The 21,088-nt window shown below is 41.9% G+C and overlaps 1 protein-coding gene across 1 annotated transcript in view; it reads right to left on the reverse strand.

The window, feature by feature from the left end:
• Positions 1-1,392: 1,392 nt before the first annotated feature.
• The window catches only part of PARD3B (par-3 family cell polarity regulator beta), a 1,186,757-nt gene continuing 1,167,061 nt past the window's right edge, over positions 1,393-21,088 (reverse strand). The window contains exon 23 of the mRNA XM_055396969.2: positions 1,393-6,201. Coding sequence (XP_055252944.2) covers positions 5,844-6,201 — 358 coding nt within the window. The 3' untranslated portion in view covers positions 1,393-5,843. The remainder of the gene's footprint in view (positions 6,202-21,088) is intronic.

The following is a 21,088-nucleotide window of genomic DNA, read 5'->3' on the forward strand; positions in this document are numbered from 1 at the left end:
GATGGAATTGCTGGCCTTCCATCTCATCAGATGGGGATGGTTATGGGCAAGGACAGAGTTATATATGGTGAGTCAAGGATTATTTCTGGATTTTTTGGTTTTTAACTGTGAACATGGTGGTGCAATTGATCAGCACGAGAGTCACGAGAAGCAGGTTTCTTTGGAGAAAGCTTGTTTTCAGTTTGGACAAGTTGAGTGCAAAGGGCCTTTGGAAAGCCCAAGGAGGGATGTCCAGTAGGAAAGTGGAAATGCATGTACTCAGGAGATAGATCAGAGCTGGAGATTGCGAGCAAATCAGTCTAGGATGGTAGCTGTGGATGAACTTAAGAGAGAGTGAGAAGAGGGCTGGGAATAAGTCAGTAAAGTTGCTTGGGAAACATACGGATGGTCTCAAGGAAAACCAGCTCAGAATCCTGTTTCTTTAGACAGGGTGAGAGTGATCCTGGCATGAGAGAGGGGGTCAACTGTGTCAGATGCATTTGTGAATTCCGTGATGTGCTGCCCAAATCCCACCTCAGGAATGAAAGGCCATTCTCCAGCTATTGTGAATATGGCCCAAAGATGACCCCCAGCTGTCAAGCCTTTTGGGGATTGCCTCACCTGAAGAAAACTGCCTGGTTCTGGGTCTCCCCTCCTTTCAGGGGTAGCCCATACCCCCTAACAGAGATGGTGGGATAAATGCCCCTCTCCCATGTCTGCACTTGGGACAACTCTATGGGGCCACTGAAGCTCCAGATTTCCTTGTGGAGTTGGCTGAGCCCAAGCTGGAAGGGCACGCTGCTCAGCTTCTCCCTCTCTGCTCCATCCTATCTTCTTCCCCTGCCTTCTGTAGGTACTGAATCCAAGTACTCTCCCAAATAAACACTCTGCTTGCTCATTCCCACCTCAGCATCTGCTTTGGGGGAGCCTAGCATGTGGTTGGAGAAGGAAATGGCAACCCACTCCAGTGTTCTTTCCTGGAGAATCCCAGGGACGAGGGAGCCTGGTGGGCTGCCCTCTAGGGGGTCGCACAGAGTCGGACACGACTGAAGGGACTTAGCAGCAGCAGCAGCAGCATGTGGTTAACCAGGTGGCTCAGTGGTGAAGAATCCACCTGCAATGCAGGAGACGTGGGTTCTATCCCTGGGTTGGGAAGATCCCCTGGAGAAGGAAATGGCAACCCTCTCCAGTTTTCTTGTCCAGAAAATCCCATGGATAGAGCAGCCAAGGGGTTGCAAAGAGTCAGACACTACTTATCGACTAAACAGCAACACATGACAGACTCTAGTTCCCTGTGTCTTCAGCCCTATGATGTTGCTATTCTAGGGTGAGCAGGACCAGACCTAGCCATTCATTCATCAAATCTTAACACAAGTCAGTGGTGGGTGAAAACCAGGACTCTCTTACTGACTGAATAAAGCTTTATTTTAATGCAAAATAAACAAGAAAAATTTATATATTCATATATAACAATATCCAAAATGTTTCTGTGGTACAAATGAGATCATCCAAAAAAGACCGTAAAGAATTCATTCTCCACCCTCGATCATATGCCAAAATATGATTTCACATAATTTATCTTCAGAACTTATGAACAGACTTGGTATCATATAAGCAAAGGAAAACACTAGAAAAAGTGACTGTATAAACAGCAGGTTTTGTTTTTATGTTCCCAGTAGTAAACAGCACTGCAGTCAGCATAGATGGAACGGAACACTGTCTGAAAGAGCTGAGTCAGGAGGCAGTCTGGGTGGTTAGTTCACTCTCCACTCTGTGCTGCAGTGAAGCCCACCTTTAAAAGTCAGACTGTGTGAGATTCTATTACTATTTAAGGACATGAGGGAGAAAGAGTTCCCCTTAGAAGCTGAGCTGCATTTGAGATTCTAGGCTTATTTTAGATATCTCACTTTCATTCTCCTTTTTATCAGAAAGGTGACTTTGTAGGGATATCTTACGGAGATTCCTCTTTCTGGTCTCATTGTGGCATCATTTCCACTTAAGTCGGTGTGAACTGGGAGTACAGAGAAATACATTTTATCGTGGGCTGTTTCTGACTCCCAACACCCTCCTGCCTAATTGCACTAAATCTGGACTGAGTTGAATTTTGCTCATGGACTCAGAAAGCAGCAGGATGTCTACCCAATTTAGCACCAATTTGAAGGCTGTTCATTGTAAATTTCAGAGTTTAATGCTGATGGGAATTTTACAGACACACATTGCTGTCCACACTGAATTCTCCAGCTCTCTCTGTCCCCCTGAAATGCTAAGATGTTCCTCCGAAGAAAAGGAAGGGACATAACAACCCTATGCATGGCAACTCTAAAACTTATCAGGTGGATTTCCTTCAGAAAATAGATTTCATTCAAGAAGTTCATAAATCTTTGGAAGGAATGATGAACCATGTTTTAATTTTGTTATTGGTGGCAAAAATCAACCTACAGTGAAGTCTCGAATCTCCTCTATCAGTTCATGTGCATAGAGTTTCCTTCTCAGGGTGACGGTGCTGTTGATTATAAGATCTTTGCTCTGCACTATACTGTGAAGTCAACACATACAGATCTAAAAACATAATAAGGAGCTTCACAGTAAATTTCCCCCCACTTTTTGTTGTTACTCAACCATGATTTGAGAAAATACTCCTGACTCTGAGCTTTCCTTTCATCCAGTGATGTGATACTGTGGGGAAGCAATATTATACCTAGGGTGATACTGACACAGTCCAGTGACATGAAGGGCTAGTGAGATATTGTGTTTCTTCTCTCCCTTGTAGAGGACTGAGTTCGCCTGCATCTGAAAGTATTCTGTGGTCTGCTCTCTTACATCTCTCTACTCCTGCAGAAAGGGACAGAAAAAGAGCTCCTTAAAATATCTAGTGACTTTGAGGTCAACACATCACTTCAAACTCTGGATGACCCAGTGGTCAGATCAGGAGCCAGGCAGGTGTACATTGATGGGTTTTCAGTTCACCAAACTCTAGTGCCACCTTTTCCTGGGGGGCTATTTGCATTCTGAGCTACAAGGAGACATCTGACTTTTTCCAAGGTCAAAAATAAATCAGGAACTATTTCCTGCTACTAGGAGCCCACTGATTATAGCCTGGTCTTCTAAATACTCTAAACAACCTGTTCTTCTAAATACTGGGACAGAGTTCCATAGCCTCTGGGTGGTGATGATTGGGTTGGTTCACAGGGCATTTATAAAGCTTACATTCAAGCTGTTCTTAATTGTTACTCGACTTGATGGAGACTGTCATACACACAATGTTGGCTTCTTCTGGGTAAGGTCAAATAGGTCATGTGTTACACTTCAAGCAAGAAAAGAAAACTGCTATAATCTTTTTCCGTTACTTTAAATAGTACATTCACATCCTTGACTGCCCCTCAGAATTAGCAATTGCTTTACTGCCTGTGTATACAACACAAAAGGGCTTCCCACGTGGCTCAGTGGTAAAGAATCCACCTGCCACTGCAGGGATGCCAGTTCGATCCCTGGGTCAGGAAGATGCCCTGAAGGAGGAAATGGCAACTTCACTCTAATATTCTTGCCTGGAAAAGTCCATAGAAAGAGGAGCCTGGTGGGCTACAGTCCATGGGGTGGCAGAGTGGGACACGACTGAGCAACCGAGCAGACACACACTCAAAACCATGCTTGGAGCAGCTTTCCTTGAGCCTTCGTGCAGGAGATACCATGTTCACAAGGTGGCAACATGGTGAAAATACGGGCATTCTCCCTACCGGGGCTGCTCTGAGTGTCTCACCTTCCATCACTGCCCCTTGGGGGAACTTGGCCTTAATCCAGAAGGAAACCTCTGACTTGGCTATATCCAGTAGTCTACAGAAATTTGGTTAAACTACAGAACATCCTGAAGAGCTGGCTTTTATTGCTTCAAAATACATCATACTTCTCTCATCCTACCATTGTCTTCTTGAAGGTTTATTTAGCTCGAGGGAAGGCAGCTTGCAGCTTGTTGGTAGGGAAACCCTATGGCTCACCTACACTCCACCCTGAGGTGAGAAGGGCCCGGTCCTCAACCTCAGAACAAATTGCAAAGAATCTAAAGGTGCCTGGCTTGAGAGAGATGACAGAGGGCCAAAAACAACTCGACAACCTATTCTCAAGAGGGCCGTAAGTAAACTGTAGTTTAGAAAATGATACCTCTTAAAGTTCAGTAAATAACACTAGTTAAGTCTAAACCCAGCAGTTGCATCATTCTTGGTAATGGAACTATATTTTAAATTTAAAAAAAAATACTAAACTGGGCAGGATACTCTATGTATTCAATAACATCAATACTATAATTTATTAAATCCTAGCAGTCAGAGGTATTCTAATCTCAGCCAGAATATGTCTGAACTGAACTCAAGACATTTTTGAGGGGAGGGAATGAAGAAGGAATGTAAAACGGCTTAGAGGACAGCAAGGGTCACTGAGCAGTTTGAGCTGCTGCTCCCATGCTTTGCTGTTTCTCAGTCTTGTGTTCTCATTTGGGTCGGGGTTTAGAGGTTCTAACCTAGGTTGAAATAAGTAGAATATACGTGCAAAGCTCTAAAGAAATTGTGATGGATTTTGGAGGGTGGGGTTTTAGCTTTTCAAAACCATAAGACCTTTTCCCAACTGGAGACCTTGGCCTTAGTCTTGCTCTGACTCGTGTTCATGAAATGTAGCAGATGTAGAATGATTTAGTTTTATGTTCCTTCTCCCTTCCCTTCTGTTTTGTTTGTTGTTTTCCTTTTTATTCTCTTCTTCATCAAACTTTCCAGAAAGTATTTTTAGTTTCCATTCTCCGTACTGGTAATCACACACCTTCATAAACACGCACACATACACACACACAACTACTGCTTGCTAGTTATCATTCCCAAAGAGCACCGTCAGCCCTTTCCTGACCCTGGGTGCATATGGTGCTGTTTGGCACTGAGTCTAGAATTGGCATCTCCAGAGCACTGCTTCCTGTGTGAACTAACCAGCGGGTCCTCTCTTTCCTGAGTACATCTCAGGTCTCAGGTGGGAGTCTTAAAGGCCCCAGTTACAATAATGACAAGCAGGAGATTTGGGGATGAGTCTGAAGCCAGGTATCTCTATGCTATCTTGCCTGGGACGTGGGAGAAAGGAAGGTGAGGACCATGGGAATTTTAGCCTTTTAACCTGATTGCCTTGATCCTAGGCATAGATTTCTTCTGGAAGCTCTGATTAGCTTTGTGAATTCTCCCAGGACACTAATACCGCATTCACATCTTTTATATAAAAAGTGAGAAAACATGAAATGCTTATACCAAGTGAGTGGTACTGAGAACCTGAGAAATGCTACAGCCTTCCTCTGGGTACAAAACATTTCGAGGAGCTCACTCTTCATGTTTGTTGTTGTTTTCTCAATGTGAAGACTGCTCTCTTAGGATGCCCATATTTGCAGCTACTCTTCACAGACTTAACAACTTAAGGAGGTGGCTGAAGCTTAGCCTCTGAATGGATGGTGTCCCAGACAGAGACTAGCCTCTCTCCCCGGCATGATGCTAACGCTATGCGTGTTTGCGCTCCAGGGAGGAGGCCATGCTATAGATCTCCACTGCTCTTTGCCTGTTCAATTGCCACTCTCAGTGAACCGAACAATTCTAAACATTATTTTAAATATCTGGCAGTTTTGTTTTCATGGCCCTATCCTTCCTCTTCCTTCTGATTTCCCTCCCCAAACTCCTACTCCGTTCTTTCTGATTAGTGGTCAAGTGTTGCAGCTTCAGTGAGAAAAATCTAATCTGTACCATAGAGAATTCTCGATAGGAAGAAGGCCTTAAGGTGTAGGAAGAACAAAGGTGATGTTGCATGTCTTCTGTCCTGGGCTGGGCTGGGCTGGGCTGGGTGGTGTTTAGCTACACGGCTGCGGTCATGGGGTTCTTCTGCCTGGGATCCTGGGTTCGGTAGGGGTACTGATCTGGGCTGCTCCCTCGGGGCCCTGGTCTGCCCATTTCTGGGTAGGCTGGTACTCTGTGGTGTGGAGGAGGGGAAGGTGGGACATCTTGTCGGAAAGGTCCTTTGTGCTGGGGGGCTGGTGGGGGTGGATAGTACTGGGGATACCGGAGATCTGTGACTCTCAGATCTGGGGGGCGAGGATAGCTTCCTTTGGGTGGATGCACAGGATGAGCCCCTGGGTAATAGGGAAGCTCCCTTTCCTTGTAGAGCCCTCGAGATGCTGCTGTCAGGTAGTCTACAGGATCTGCTGGTCCTCCCCTGGAAAGAGAAGACAAGACACATATCAATGACCACTAGGCTGGCTGCCCAGATGATGACCACATCCCTCAGCCTCCCGTGTAGTCTGGTGTGGCCACAGACTGGATCTGGCCAATGGAATGTGAATAGCCATGATGCATACCCTTAAAAGGAAGAAAGAGGACCCTCTTCTCTTCCCTCCTTTCTGTTGGCTGCTAAGGGTGGCTATAATAAAGATCATAAGGAGAAAGCCACATGCTGAGGAAGGCAGAAGAAGAAGAAGAAAAGAGCCTGGTTCCTCTACACCATGAAGCCACCATGTCAGTTAGGTGCCTAAGAGAGAAATATTCTTCTATCTTGTTGATATGTTGGCTTTATTATAGTAACCAAGCGAGTTCTCTAAACAAGGCTGAGTTTGGCTCTGTTAATGCTAGAATTGTTCACCCCTTTCCTTCTCCACCTCCCTGAATCCTGACATAGACATGGTGATAGAAATGCACATGTGATCTGGAGTCATAAACTTCCCAGGGAATGAACTCACTTCTCTCCTAGTCTGTGGGCTATTCTTTACACAGGCCATAGTCTTGGTCTAACTCTGGTTGGCTTCTGTGACACACCTGTGTGGATTAGTATGCCCTCTTTCCACAGTTCCTGGAAGAAGTCCCAACCTAGAGTCTGGAATTATCCACTTATAACTTTGATATGAAGCAATTCTACTGCAAAGTCAGTAAGTACCACCCAGCCAGTAGCAGATTGGGAAAAGTCAAACCAGCTGTAAGTCGCACTGTGTAATGAGTAGGCACACAGAAAGGTCCAGGGCAAGAATAAACACTAACATAAAGCGACCCTGTCTGGATCTCCCTGCTAAGACAATAAGCATCTTCTGATCCATTTGCCGTAACAGAAGCAATACGTCTCTAAACAATGTACAGATGACTGCATCTTATCTAGCCTGGGGTTAAACAGATGAGTTCTGTTTGCAGCTCTTAAAATCACATAAACCTTCTGTGCACATATTCCCTAACATCATGCCCAAATCCTCCCCACTTTCTACCATTCCTCTTTTTATTATTTCTTTTTCAAGGAAAAGAGCAACAATAACAATTAATGGAAAGCTCTCCAATGTCAGAGTACAACCTGGTAGAACACTTGAAAGAAATGACAGGGCTGTAAGAATACGGTGTCTGTGGTTAATCAAGTACTGTCAATGAAGGTCACAATCACCCTGTAATCTGCAGTTTGATGGGAAAACAGCTCTGTAAATTCCCCAAATCAATGATGGTTTGACAAGCTCCAAACTTGAGTCCATGTGCAAAGCAGCACATGAACACATTCATAACGATGAACAATAGAATTTTTCTCTACTTTTTTATGTTAATTTGGCTATGGATAATAGTGAAAGATAGACCCTTGAGCCTGCGTTAATGTAGTTAGAGTTTTCAGGTAAAAAAAATTAGTTTGTGTACAAGTTATTATAGCATCAACTATTATTATTCATTGGCGTTTGCTTTGCTCTAAATTGCCCATGACAAATACCGCACAAATGTGTAATCTGTCACCCCAGCCCTGGGAAATCAAGGACGGGGATTTCATCTTCTCTTTCCTTTAGAATGCTTTTCTTTTTTATTTAGAAAACTTCCAGCATTCCTTATATCTTTTCTTGTACAATATTTTAAGCTCCCCCTCTCTCCCATCATGCTCATTTCTACTTCCTTTTGGTTCATATTAGAGATTTTCAAAACACTTAAAAAAACAAAAAACAAAAAATCCCCCCAACCTGTGTTTTCTCTCAGACTCTACTGATGATATTTCTCTGCATGAAGTGAAACATGTGGTTTTTCTGCACTCATTTTAAGCCCTTGGGATAAATCACTGACATTTGCAACACACAAACATTATCTGCCTTAAAACGAACATACAATCAATGCTCCCTCCGGACCCTCTTAGCATGAATGTTTCCTGTTTAAAATTGAAAGAGAGAAAGGAGGAATTCCAGGCCTTGGACTTTTAGGGTCCTGTTCTCTCCCTGGAGATTTCTCTCTTTTAAAACAGAATATTATAAAAGACAGGCAGGCATTTTTTTGTGTGTGTGTGTGTGGAGAGACTAGCCAGATCAAGCGGTGACAGAGCAGAAGCCACCCTGATAGCCACCGCCACCGCACAGGCTGCGTGCACACTGTCAAGCTTCTTCTCCCATGTCTCCCCTTGCCACTCGGTCACCTTGTACGGCCAGGGGAAGCTGGGGGCAGAATTCAAGATAGTTTTGTGGACTCACATTGCTTCCTCTGAGGGGAGATTTTACATCTGGGAATTTGCTTCCATGTGGCAGAAACCAAGTGAGGTAGCTGTTCTTTGTCAAGAAATGAAATCATGGAAATTGTCTTTTTCTGTAGAACTCATCAAAGCAGTTATCCTTTCTAATTTTTCAGAGAGAAGACAAACAATGAGCTGGCCTATAAAAACACTCTTTAAGGTTCAAAGAGTGCTGGAAGAATTTTTCTTTCTTCAGTGGTGGGGGAGTGGGTTGCTGTTGTTTATAAAAACCCTTTGCTCAAAATTGAGGATTGGCTTTTACCAGAACTTCTCAGTGCTTGCGGATATTGTGTGCGTGCACACACACACTTAAAAGAACAATTTTTAGGGAGATAAGATGGCAGAGTAGAAGGACGTAGGCTCACCTGGTCTTATGAAGATACCAAAATCACGACTAATTTACAGAATAACCATCAATAAAAAAAAATCACTGGAACTGGCCAGAAAAGATATCCTACATCCAAAGAAAAAGAAGAAGATACAACAAGATGGTAGGAGGCATGTAATCATGATCAAATCAAGGCCCATACCTGGTAGGTAGGCAACCCACAAACTGGAAAGTAATTATATTGCAGAAATTCTCCCAAGGAGTTTTGAGCCCCACATCAGGCTCACCAGCTGGCAGCTCTAGCAATGGGAGGAAAAGCCCCCAGTGAATCTGGCTTTGAAGGCCAGTGGGGTTTGATCATAGAAATTCCATAAGGCCAGGGGAAACAAGACTCCACTTTTGGTGTAGACATGGTCTCGTGCACACCAGGACACAGGAAAAAAAAAAAAAGGAAAACAACAACACATGGAGGCAAAACAATATGCTACTAATCAAGCAGTGAATCACTGAAGAAATCAAGATGGAAATAAAAAAATACCTATAGACAGATGAAAACACGACAGTCCACAACCTATGGGTTTCAGCAATACAGTTGTACCTGAGGAGACAGGAAAAATCTCAAATAAAGAATACCTAAAGCAATTAGAGAAAGAAGAGCAAGCAAAATCTACAGTTAGTAGGAGGAAAAATATGAAGATCAGAGCAGAAAGAAATGACATAGAGACAAAGAAAATAATAGCAAAGATAAATGGAACTAAAAGTTGGCTCTTTTAAAAGGTAAACAAAATTGATAAATCTTAAGCCAGACTCACCAGGAAAAAAAAGAGAGAGGGCTCAAATCAATAAAATTAGAAGTGAAAAAGAAATTATAATGGACACCACGGAAATACAAAGACTCATAAGATAAGTGCAAACAACTATATGCCAATCAAATGAACAACCTAGAAGAAATGGACAAATTCTTAGGTACAATCTCCCAAAACTGAACTAGGAAGAAATAGAAAATATGAACAGACCAATCATAAGTACTGAAATCGAAACTGTGATTAAAAAGTTCCAAACAAATGAAAGTCCAGGACCAGATGGATTCACAGGTGAAGTCTATCAAACATTTAGAGAAGAGTTAATACTTAATATTTCTGAAACTATTCCAAAAAATTAAAGAGGGAGGAACACTCCTAAACTCATTCTGTGAGTCTACCATCATCCTGATACCAAAACCAGGCAAAGATAATATGCACATGGACACATACACACACAATTACAGGCCAATATCATTGATGAACATAGACACAAAAATCCTCAGAAGAATATTAGCAAGCCAGATTCAATAGTACATTAAGATGATCATACATTATGATCAAGAGGGATTTATCCCAGGGATGCAAGGATTTTTCAGTATTCACAAATCAGTGTGATGCACCATATTATTAACAAATTGAAGAATAAAAACCATATGATCATCTCAAAGGAAGCAGAAAAATTTTTTGACAAAATTCAATACCCATTTACGATAAAAACGCTCCAGAAAGTGGCCAAGAGGGGCTATACCTCAACATAATGAAGGTCGTGTATGACAAACCTGTAGCCTTTGACTGTGTGAACAACAAACTGGAAAATTCTTAAAGAGACAGGGATACCAGACCACCTTACCTGTCTCCTAAGAAACCTGTATGTGGGTCAAAAAGCAACAAAGACCCAGACATGGAACAACTGACTGGTTCAAAATTGGGAAAGGAGTACCACAAGGTTGTACCCTTGTGGTACAACCCTTGTGGTACAACCTCTTTATTTAACTTATGTTACCCTCTTTATTTAACTTATGTGCAGAGTACATCATGTGAAATGCCAAGCTGGATGAATCACAAGTTGGAATCAAAACCGCTGAGAGAAATATCAATAACCTCAGATATGCAGATGACACCAACTTAATGGCAGAAAGTGAAGAGTAACTAAAGAGCCTCTTGATGAATGTGAAAGAGGAGAATGAAAAAGCTGGTTTCAAACCAGTCAATCCTAAAGGAAATCAACCCTGAATATTCATTGGAAGGACTGATGCTGAAGCTCCAATGCTGTGGCTATCTGATGTGAAGAGCTGACTTACTGGAAAAAACACTGATTCTGGGATATACTGAGGGTGGGAGTTGAACAGGGTGGCAGAGGATGAGATGGTTAGATAGCATCATTGACTCAATGGACATGAATCTGAGCAAACTTCGGGAGATAGTGAAGGACAGGGAAGGCTGGCATAATGCAGTTCATGGGGTCAAGAGTTGGATACAACTTAGGGACTGAACAACAACAATATAACTAGCATCATCGTCAATTGTGAAAAGCTGAAAGCATTCCCTCCAAGATCAGAAATAAGACAAGAATGTCCACTCACCACTTTTATTTAACATAGTTTTGGAAGTCCTAGCCTTGACAATCAGAGGAAAAAAAGAAATAAAAGGAATCCAAACTGGAAAAGAAGTAAAACTGTTACTGTCTACAAGTGACATGATATTATACATAGAAAATCTTAAAGATGGTACCAGAAGACTACTAGAGCTCATCAATGAATTCAGTAAAATTGCAGGATATAAAATTAATAAACAGAAATCTGAAGCATTCCTATATACTAACAAGGAAAGATAAGAAAGAGAAGTTAAAGAAACAATCCCATTTATAATCACATCAAAAAGAATAAAACATCTAGGAATAAACCTACCTAAGGAGGCAAAAGACTTGAACTCTGAAAACTACAAGATGCTGATGAAAGAGATCAAAGATGACACAATCTGATAAAAAAGCTATGCCATATACTTGGATTGAAAGAATCAATATTATCAAAATGACTACAATACCCATAGATATCTACAGATTCAATGCAATCCCTATAAAATTACCAATGGCATTTTTCAGAGAAGTGGAACAAAAAATTTTACAATTTGTATGGAAGCTTTGGCCTTGGAGTGCAAAATAAAGCAGGGCAAAGGCTAACAGAATTTTGCCAAAAGAACATAGTGCTTATAGTAAGCACCCTATTCCAACAACACAAGAGATGACTCTATACATGGACATCACCAAAAGGTCAACACTGAAATCAGATTGATTATATTCTTTGCAGCTGAAGATGGAAATGCTCTATAAAGTCAGCAAAAAGAAGACCTGGAGCTGACTGTGGCTCGGATCATGAGCTCCTTATTGCAAAATTCAGGCTTAAATTGAAGAAAGGAGGGAAAATCACTAGACCACTCAGGTATGACCTAAATAAACCCTTTATGATTATACAGTGGAGGTGATGAATAGATTCAAGGGATGAGATCTGGTAGGCAGAGTACCTGAAGAACTGTGGACAGAAGTTTGTAACAGCGTACAGGAGGTGGTGACCAAAATCATCCCAAAGAAAAAGAAATGCAAGAAGGCAAAATGGTTATATAAGAAGGTCTTACAAATAGCTGAGAAAAGCAGTGAAAGGCAAAGGAGAAAGGGAAAGATATATCCAACTGAATGCAGAGTTTCAGAGAATAGCAAGGAGAGAGAAGAAAGCCTAGAAGAAAGCCTTCTTAAGTGAACAATGCAAAGAAATAGAGGAAAACAATAGAATGAGATTTCTTCAAGAAAATTGGAGATACCAAGGGAATATTTCTTGCAAAGATGGGCACAAACAAGGACAGAAACAGCAAGGACCTAACAGAAGCAGAGAGATTAAGAAGAGGTGGCAAGAATATATAGAAGAACTAAACAAAAAAGTCTTAATGATCCGGATAACCACAATGGAATAGTCACTCACTTAGAGCCGGACATCCTGGAGTGTTAATTCAAGTAGACCTTCAGTTCAGTTCAGTTCAGTCGCTCAGTCGTGTCCGACTCTTTGTGACCCCATGAATCACAGCATGCCAGGCCTCTGTGTCCATTACCAACTCCCAGAGTTCACTCAAACTCATGTCCATAGAGTCAGTTATGCCATCCAGCCATCTCATTCTCTGTCGTCCCCTTCTCCTCCCGCCCCCAATCCTTCCCAGCATCAGAGTCTTTTCCAGTAAGTCAACTCGTCGCGTGAGGTGGCCAAAGTCTTGGAGTTTAGACCTTAGGAAGCATTATTATGAACAAAGCTAGTGGAAGTGATGGAATTCCAGCTGAGTTATTTCAAAAGATGATGCTGTTAAAATGGTGCACTCAATATGCCAGCAAGTTTAGAAAACTCAGCAGCGGCCACAGGAATGGAAAAGGTCAGTTTTCATTCCAATCCCAAAGAAAGACAATGTAAAGGATGTTCAAACTACCATTCATCTGCACTCATTTCACACACTAGCAAGTTAATGCTCAAAATCCATCAAGCTAGGTTTCAATAGTATGTTAACCGATAACTTCCAGTTGCTTTTTCTATGATCAAATAAACGTTGGCAATTTAGGCTCTGGTTTCTCTGCTTTTTCTAAATCCAGCTGGAAGTTATCGGTTAACATACTATTGAAACCTAGCTTGAAGCATTTTGAGCATTAACTTGCTAGTGTGTGAAATGAGTGCAGATGAAATGAAAAGACACTTGATCCTTGGAGGAATAGCTGTGACAAACCTAGACAGTGTATTAAAAAGCAGAGATATCACTTTGTAGACAAAAGTCTATACAGTCAAAGCAATGGTGTTTCCAGTAGTCACGTACAGATATGAGAACTGGACAGTAAGAAAGGCTGAGCACTAAAGAATGCTTTGGAACTGTGGTGTTGGAGAAGACTCCTGAGAGTCCCTTGGATAGCAAGGAGATCAAACCAGTCAATCCTAAAGAAAATCAACCCTGAATATTCATTGGAAGGACTTCATGGAAGCTGAAGCTCCAGTCCTTTGGCCCCCTATGGAAAGAGTTGACTCACTGGAAAAGAGTCTGAAACTGGGAAAGACTGAGGACGGGAGGAAAAGCTGCTGACAGTGGTTGAGACGGTTGGATGGCATCACTGACTCGATATACGTGAGTCTGAGCCAACTCTGGGAGACAGTGAGGGCCACAGAAGCCTGAGGTGCTGCTGTCCATGGGGTCACAAAGAGTCAGACATGACTTAGTGACTGAACAACAATGGAAATGAGACACAGAAGAGCCAAAGCAAGCTTTGGAAGAAAAGCTGCCAAAAGAAAAGGAGGAAGAAAAATGGACCTGGAGTAGTCAGGCTGCTGACTTCAGAAAATATTACAAAGCAACAGTAATCAAAACAGTATGGTACTGACACAAAAACAGAAATACCGACCAATGGAGCAGGACTGAAAGACCAGAAATAAACCCACACACACATGGTCAATTAATCTATAACAAAGGAAGCAAGACCATACAATGGAGAAAAGACTCTCTTCAATAAATGGTGCTGGGAAAACTGGGCAGCTACATGTATAATAATGAAATTAGAACGTTTCTAAGACTATACATAAAAGTAAACTCAAAATGAAGTAAAGATCTAAATGTAAGACCTGATACTATTATAAATCTTTTAGAGAAAAACAAATTCAGAACACTCCTTAACATAAATTATAGCAAAAATCTTTTTTTGGTTCATGTCCTAGAATATTGGGAATAAAAACAAAAACAAACAAATGTGACCTAATTAAACTCAAAAGCTTTTGAACAGCAAAGGAAACCATTTAAAAACATGAAAAGACAGCCCACAGAAAGGGAGAAAATATTTGTGAAAAATGTGACTGATAAGGATTAATCTCCAAAATTTACTAACACCTCATGTAGCTCAATGTCAAAAAACCAAACAACCCAATCAAAGATAGGCAGAAGACCTAAATAAAGATTTCTGCAAAGATGACATTTAGATGGCCTAGATGCACATGAAAAGGTGCTCAACATCACTAATCATTAGGAAAATGCAAATCAAAGCTACAGAATGGTTATCATCAAAATGTCTAGAAATAAATGCTGGAGAGGGTGTGGAGAAAAGGGAGCCCTCCTACACTGTTGGTGGGAATGTAGACTGGTACAGTCACTATGCAGAACAGTACAGAAGTTCCTTTAAATCTCAAAATGAAACTACCTACTTTAGCTTTATTTTTAAATTAATATTCAGCAAGAAGCAGAAGATATTAAGAAGAGGTGGCAAGAATACACAGAAGAACTGTACAAAAAAGATCTTCACGACCAAGATAATCACGATGGTGTCATCACTGACCTAGAGCCAGACATCTTGGAATGTGAAGTCAAGTGGGCCTTAGAAAGCATCACTACGAACAAAGGTGGAGGTGATGGAATTCCAGCTGAGCTATTTCAATTCCTGAAAGATGATGCTGTGAAAGTGCTGCACTCAATATGCCAGCAAATTTGGAAAACTCAGCAGTGGCCTCAGGAGTGGAAAAGGTCAGTCTTCGTTCCAATCCCAAAGAAAGGCAATGCCAAAGAATGCTCAAACTACTGCACAATGGCACTCATCTCACACACTAGTAAAGTCATGCTCAAAATTCTCTAAGCCAGCCTTCAGCAATATGTGAACTGTGAACTTCCAGATGTTCAAGCAGGTTTTAGAAAAGGCAGAGGCACCAGAGATCAAATTGCCAACATCCACTGAATCATGGAGAAAGCAAGAGAGTTCCAGAAAAACATCTATTTCTACTTCATTGACTATGCCAAAGCCTTTGACTGTGTGGATCACGGTAAACTGTTGAAAATTCTGAACGAGATGGGTGTACCAGACCACCTGACCTGCCTCTTGAGAAACCTGTATGCAGGTCAGGAAGCAACAGTTAGAACTGTACATGGAACAACAGACTGGTTCCAAATAGGAAAAGGAGTACGTCAAGGTTGTATATTGTCACCCTGTTTATTTAACTTCTATGCAGAGTACATCATGACAAACGCTGGGCTGGAAGAAGCACAAGCTGGAATCAAGATTGCCGGGAGAAATGTCAATAACCTCAGATATGCAGATGACACCACCCTTATGGCAGAAAGTGAAGAGGAACTAAAAAGCCTCTTGATGAAAGTGAAAGAGGAGAGTGAAAAGGTTGGCTTAAAGCTCAACATTCAGAAAACGAAGATCATGGCATCTGGTTCCATCACTTCATGGCAAATAGATGGGGAAACAGTGGAAACAGTGTCAGACTTTATTTTTTTGGGCTCCAAAATCGCTGTGGATGCTGATTGCAGCCATGAAATTAATTCCTTCCAGCTTACTCCTTGGAAGGAAAGTTATGACCAACCTAGATTGTATATTAAAAAGCAGAGACATTACTTTACCAACAAAGGTCTGTCTAGTCAAGGCTATGGTTTTTCCAGTAGTCATGTATGGATGTGAGAGTTGGACTGTGAAGAAAGCTGATCCCTGAAGAATTGATGCTTTTGAACTGTGGTGCTGGAGAAGACTCTTGAGAGTCCCTTGGACTGCAAGGAGATCCAACCAGTTCATTCTGGAGGAGATCAATCCTGGGTGTTCATTGGAGGGACTGATGCTAAGGCTGAAACTCCAATACTTTGGCTTCCTCATGAGAAGAGTTGACTCACTGGAAAAGACTCTGATGCTAGGAAAGATTGGAGGCCGGAGGAGAAGGGGACGACAGAGAGTGAGATGGCTGGATGGCATCACCGAATCGATGGACATGAGTTTGAGTGAACTCCAGGAGTTGGTGATGGACAGGGAGGCCTGGCGTGCTGTGGTTTGTGGGGTTGCGAAGAGTTGGACACGACTGAGCGACTGAACTGAACTGAATCCCACTTCTGGGCATATATTTGGAAAAAACTTTTGTTCAAAAAGATACATGCATACCTCCCAATGCTCACTGCAGCACTGTTTATAATAGCCAAGATACAGAAGCATCTAAATGTCCATTGACAGAGGAATAAAGAAGATTTAGTACATATATACAATGAAATATTACTCAGCCATTAAAAATGAAACAATGCCATTTGTAGCAAAATGGACGGATCTAGAGTTTACATACTAAGTGTCAGAGTAAGTCAGACAGAGAAGGACAGATATCATATGATATCACCTACATGTGCGATCTCAAAAAAAAAAAATGATACAAATGAACTCATTTAAACAGCTTCACAGACTTAGAAAACAAACTTATGGTTAACAAAGGGGAAAGATGGTGAGGGGTGGATAAAGTGGGAGTTTGGGATTAACATATACACACTAATATATTTAAAATAGATAATTAACAAGGACCTACTGTATAACGCAGGGTATTCTGCTCAATATTCTTTAATAACCTAAATGGGAAAAGAATTTGAAAAAGAATAGATACATGCATATATAACTGAATCACTCTGCCCTACACCTGAAACTAACACAAAATTGTTAATTGTTATACCCCAATATAAAATTAAAAAAAATTTTGCAAGAAAAAAATGCCCAGATTATTAACTACAGAATTTGATAGAATAAAGGAAGTGGAATAGGGACCTGATATTTTATCTCTGTTAATCTTGGTTTTCCCTTTTATTGTCACCTTTATTTGAGTGACATTTAGTATCTGTAGGGAAGCACAAAATGCAATTCATTCTGGGGCCAAAGAAATGCTTATCATAGTGGCTAATGCTGCATGTTTTGAGCCAACTTTGAGGAAGCCAGGGGCAGCTTTCTTTGAAGATTTTAATGAAAAGAAGGATCCAAATGCAAATTATCAGCACTTTAAGACCCCTCATTTTTCATGTGACCCCCATGATTTTTATTCATATGTGTTATTACTTTTCCTAAAATACTTTTAATTCAAAACCTCACCCAGGAGCCATATTTACTTAAGAAGAACATGTCTATATTTTCTTTCTTTACAATATAACTCTTTGCAAAAGCTGTCATGACAATATTGATATTTGAAAATTTTCACTTATTTTTTCCCAAATCTTAAACTATATTTTATTTTCTATTTTATTTTTGATTAGGGTCAACTGTGGAGGCCCAAAGGATTCAGATTTTGATTGGAAAATTTGTACAAATATGAGAGTTGGACCATAAGGAAGGCTGAGTGACAAAGAACTGATGCTTTCTCATTGTGGTGCTGGAGAAGCCTCCTGAGCAGCAAGGAGATCAAACCAGACAATCCTAATGGATATCAATCCTGAATGTCTATTGGAAGGACTGAAGCTGAAGCTCTAATACTTTGGCCACCTGATGTGAAGAGCCAACTCATTGGAAAAGACCCTGCTGCTGGGAAAGATTGAAGGGATAAGAATGGGGCAGCAGAGGATGAGACGGTTGGATAGCATCACCAACTCAAGTACATGAATCTGGGCAAACTCTGGGAGATAGTGGAGGACAGAGGAGCCTGGTATGCTGTAGTTCACAGGGTTGCGAAGAGTCGGACACAACTTAGTGAGTGAACAACAGCAAAGTGGGTCAGATGGCAGCTCTTGGGTACCGACCGTCTTAATTTTATGGAAGGAGGGAAGGAACGCGTCTACACCTATGAGGATAATCCTTTGAGGGAAAGGAGTATTAGAAGGACTGAGTCACTGGCAAAATTTTTAGCTAGGAATGAGATGGCTATACCTACTGGAACAGATGAAGGGACCTGAGCCCCTGGGATAGATGTATAGGCACGAGTAACTTTGAGTCCTCTCATATCCCCGTTGCATCTCCATTTCTGCAACAATTGCAAAGAAAATCTCTTTCCTCTGCATTCACTGCAGTAGTTCATTCTCACCCCATCTGCCTGTTGCCCTGCCTCAGGCTGGGTATATACTGTGCCGAAGCACCAATATCGTGAAGGAAGGAACAGAGTCTCATGTATCTAGTGATCTCTCTCAGAGCTTACCGCATGGCTCTGCACATCACAGCTGCTCCATAAATGTATTCTGAGTTTAAAGTAAAGAGAAAACCCACAAACATATTTGGTAACCATAGAGGGTCAGATGTGTGTAGGAGCTGGGAATAGTAGGTAGGTAGAGAAATGAAAGGAGAATGTGGGCTCTCATTGAGAAGTAGAGATTGATAAGGGTTGAGACAAGACTGGACTCTTTAAGTTTTAAAGAAGGAGGGAGGGATGGTGGGCTAAAAAAAAAAAGGATTGGACTGGGTCCAATATAGAAAGGCTGTAAATGGGTTGTTGTATTTGTCTTGTTTGCCAAGAACAAAAGTAGACAGCCTTATCTTTTCTTTTATGCATAGTACTTGAATCATAGTAGGTGCTTAATGAATCTTGTACTCAAATTTAATTGCCTTGACTTACTAGTGAGGTCAACATGACTGATGAACTGGCTCAGGTTAAGTGTATTTACTCAAGAATCAGTTAAGAAAGAGCAGACAAGATGGTGGAGTAGAAAGACTCCTTCTCATGGGCACATCAAAATCACAATGCAGAACAACCATCAATAAAAAAGACTGTCACCTTCCAGAAAAGATCTACAGCTAAAAACATAAAGAAGAAGCCACCGTGAGACAGGCAGGAGGTCTCCCCCAGGTGGGAGACCCTCACACTGGAGAATAATTATATTGCAGAGGTTCTCCCACAGGAGTGAGAGTTCTGAGCCCCACATTGGGTTCCCCAGCCCAGGGATCCAGCATCAGGGAGATGAGCCCCTCAGAACATTTGACTGTGAAGGTCAGTGGGGCTTAACTGCAGGAGCCCCACAGGACTGGGGGAAACAGAAACTTTTAAAGGTACACACAAAATCTCACATGGACAAAAGCGATTACTTGATAGGAGCCTAGGTGAGACCTACCTGCTGGTCTTGGAGGGTCTCCTGGAGAGGTAGTGGTTGCAGGGGTGGGGGCTGGTATGGAAGCAGTTGCAGCTCAGCCTAGAGACATAAATTCTGACAGCAGGCATATGTGGGAACATTCAGTGGTGTGAACAATCCTGGCAGCTGCCATTTTGGCTCATTAGTGCCAAGACCTGACTCACCCAAAAGACTCAGGTCAGACAATTAACTGGGAGGGGCCAGGCTGCCTAAAGGCTTCTTAAGCCCATAGCTATCTCTAGACAGGCCTCTAGACACAGTCCTGACCACCAGAGAGTCAAGACCCAGCTCTACTCACCAGCAGGCAGGCACGGGCCCCTCCCACCAGGAAGCCTCTAGACCCGCCTCAGCCACCAGGGGGGCAGACAGCAGAAGCAAGAAAACTATGATCTCTTAGCCAGCAGGCTGAGTCTGCCAACAGAAGGCCAGACCCTACTCTAGGACTGGTGGGGCCCTGGTTCTGCCCATTACCAGGCCAATGCAACCTTCAGGACATCCCAGATCCCATATTCAACTGTGCCAGGAACTTTATCCCTTCCCTCATCAGCAACCTGATACCAGCTCTGGGATCCCTGGGCCCTGCAGCCAGACTCCAGGAACCAATTCTGCCTTCCATTGTTGTGTTGTTTTCTTGTTCAACTGCAAAGTCATGTTTTTTTGCAACCTCATGGACTATAGCACACCATTAATCTGACACTAACCCCAGGACCTGGCTTCTCCCACCAGTGGGTGGGCAATAGCCCCAAAGTCTTCAGGACCCTGACTCTACCCACTTGTGAGCCAGGCAGGGTCTGGCAACCAACCGGACTAGGAACCAACCAAGTCTACCAGACTGCTCACATAGTTAGCCCATCACAACAGAAGGACCCACACAGCCCTTTTGGGGAAATTCCCAGAATGCATAGCTTGAGTGATGAGAGGAGAAAGCACTGCTGGGATGCACAGGATGTCTCTTACAGAGGACTATTTCTCCAAGGGTGAGAAACATAACTCACCCACCACATACATAAAAGTATAAATAACAACTTAAAAAAAGTGAAGCAGCAGAAGAGCACATTCCAGATGTAGCAATAATATAAAACCCCAGAAGAAGAATTAAGTGAAATGGAGGTACATTATCTACCTGAGAGAGTTCACACTCATACTCATAAAGATGATCAAAGAACTTGAGAATGGAGGCACAGAGTGAGAAGTTAGATGTTTTTACCTAAGAATTAGAAATTACAAAGGAAAACCACAAAAGGATGAAGAACACAATAACTGAAATGAAAAATATGCTAGAAGGAATCCACAGTAGATGAAATGATACAGAGGATTGTATCAATGAGCTGGAAAACAGAGTAGTAGAAATCACTGCCGCAGAAAAGAAAAAAAATGAGGACAGTTTAAGAGACCTCTGGGACAATATCAAATGCACTAATATTTGCTTTACAGGGATGCCAAGGGCCTGAGAAAATATTTGAAGAGACAGTAGCTGTAAACATCCCTAACCTGGGGAAGGAAACAATCACCGAAGTCCAGGAACCAGAGATAGTTCCACGCAGGATTAATCCAAAGAGGAACACATCAAGATACACTCATTTAAAAAGTGACAAAAAATAAAGGGAGATTAAAAGCA

The sequence above is a fragment of the Moschus berezovskii genome, chromosome 2 (assembly GCF_049115385.1).
Source record: "Moschus berezovskii isolate FMDL1 chromosome 2, NW_MosBer_1.0, whole genome shotgun sequence".
In the NCBI taxonomy this organism is placed as follows: domain Eukaryota; kingdom Metazoa; phylum Chordata; class Mammalia; order Artiodactyla; family Moschidae; genus Moschus; species Moschus berezovskii.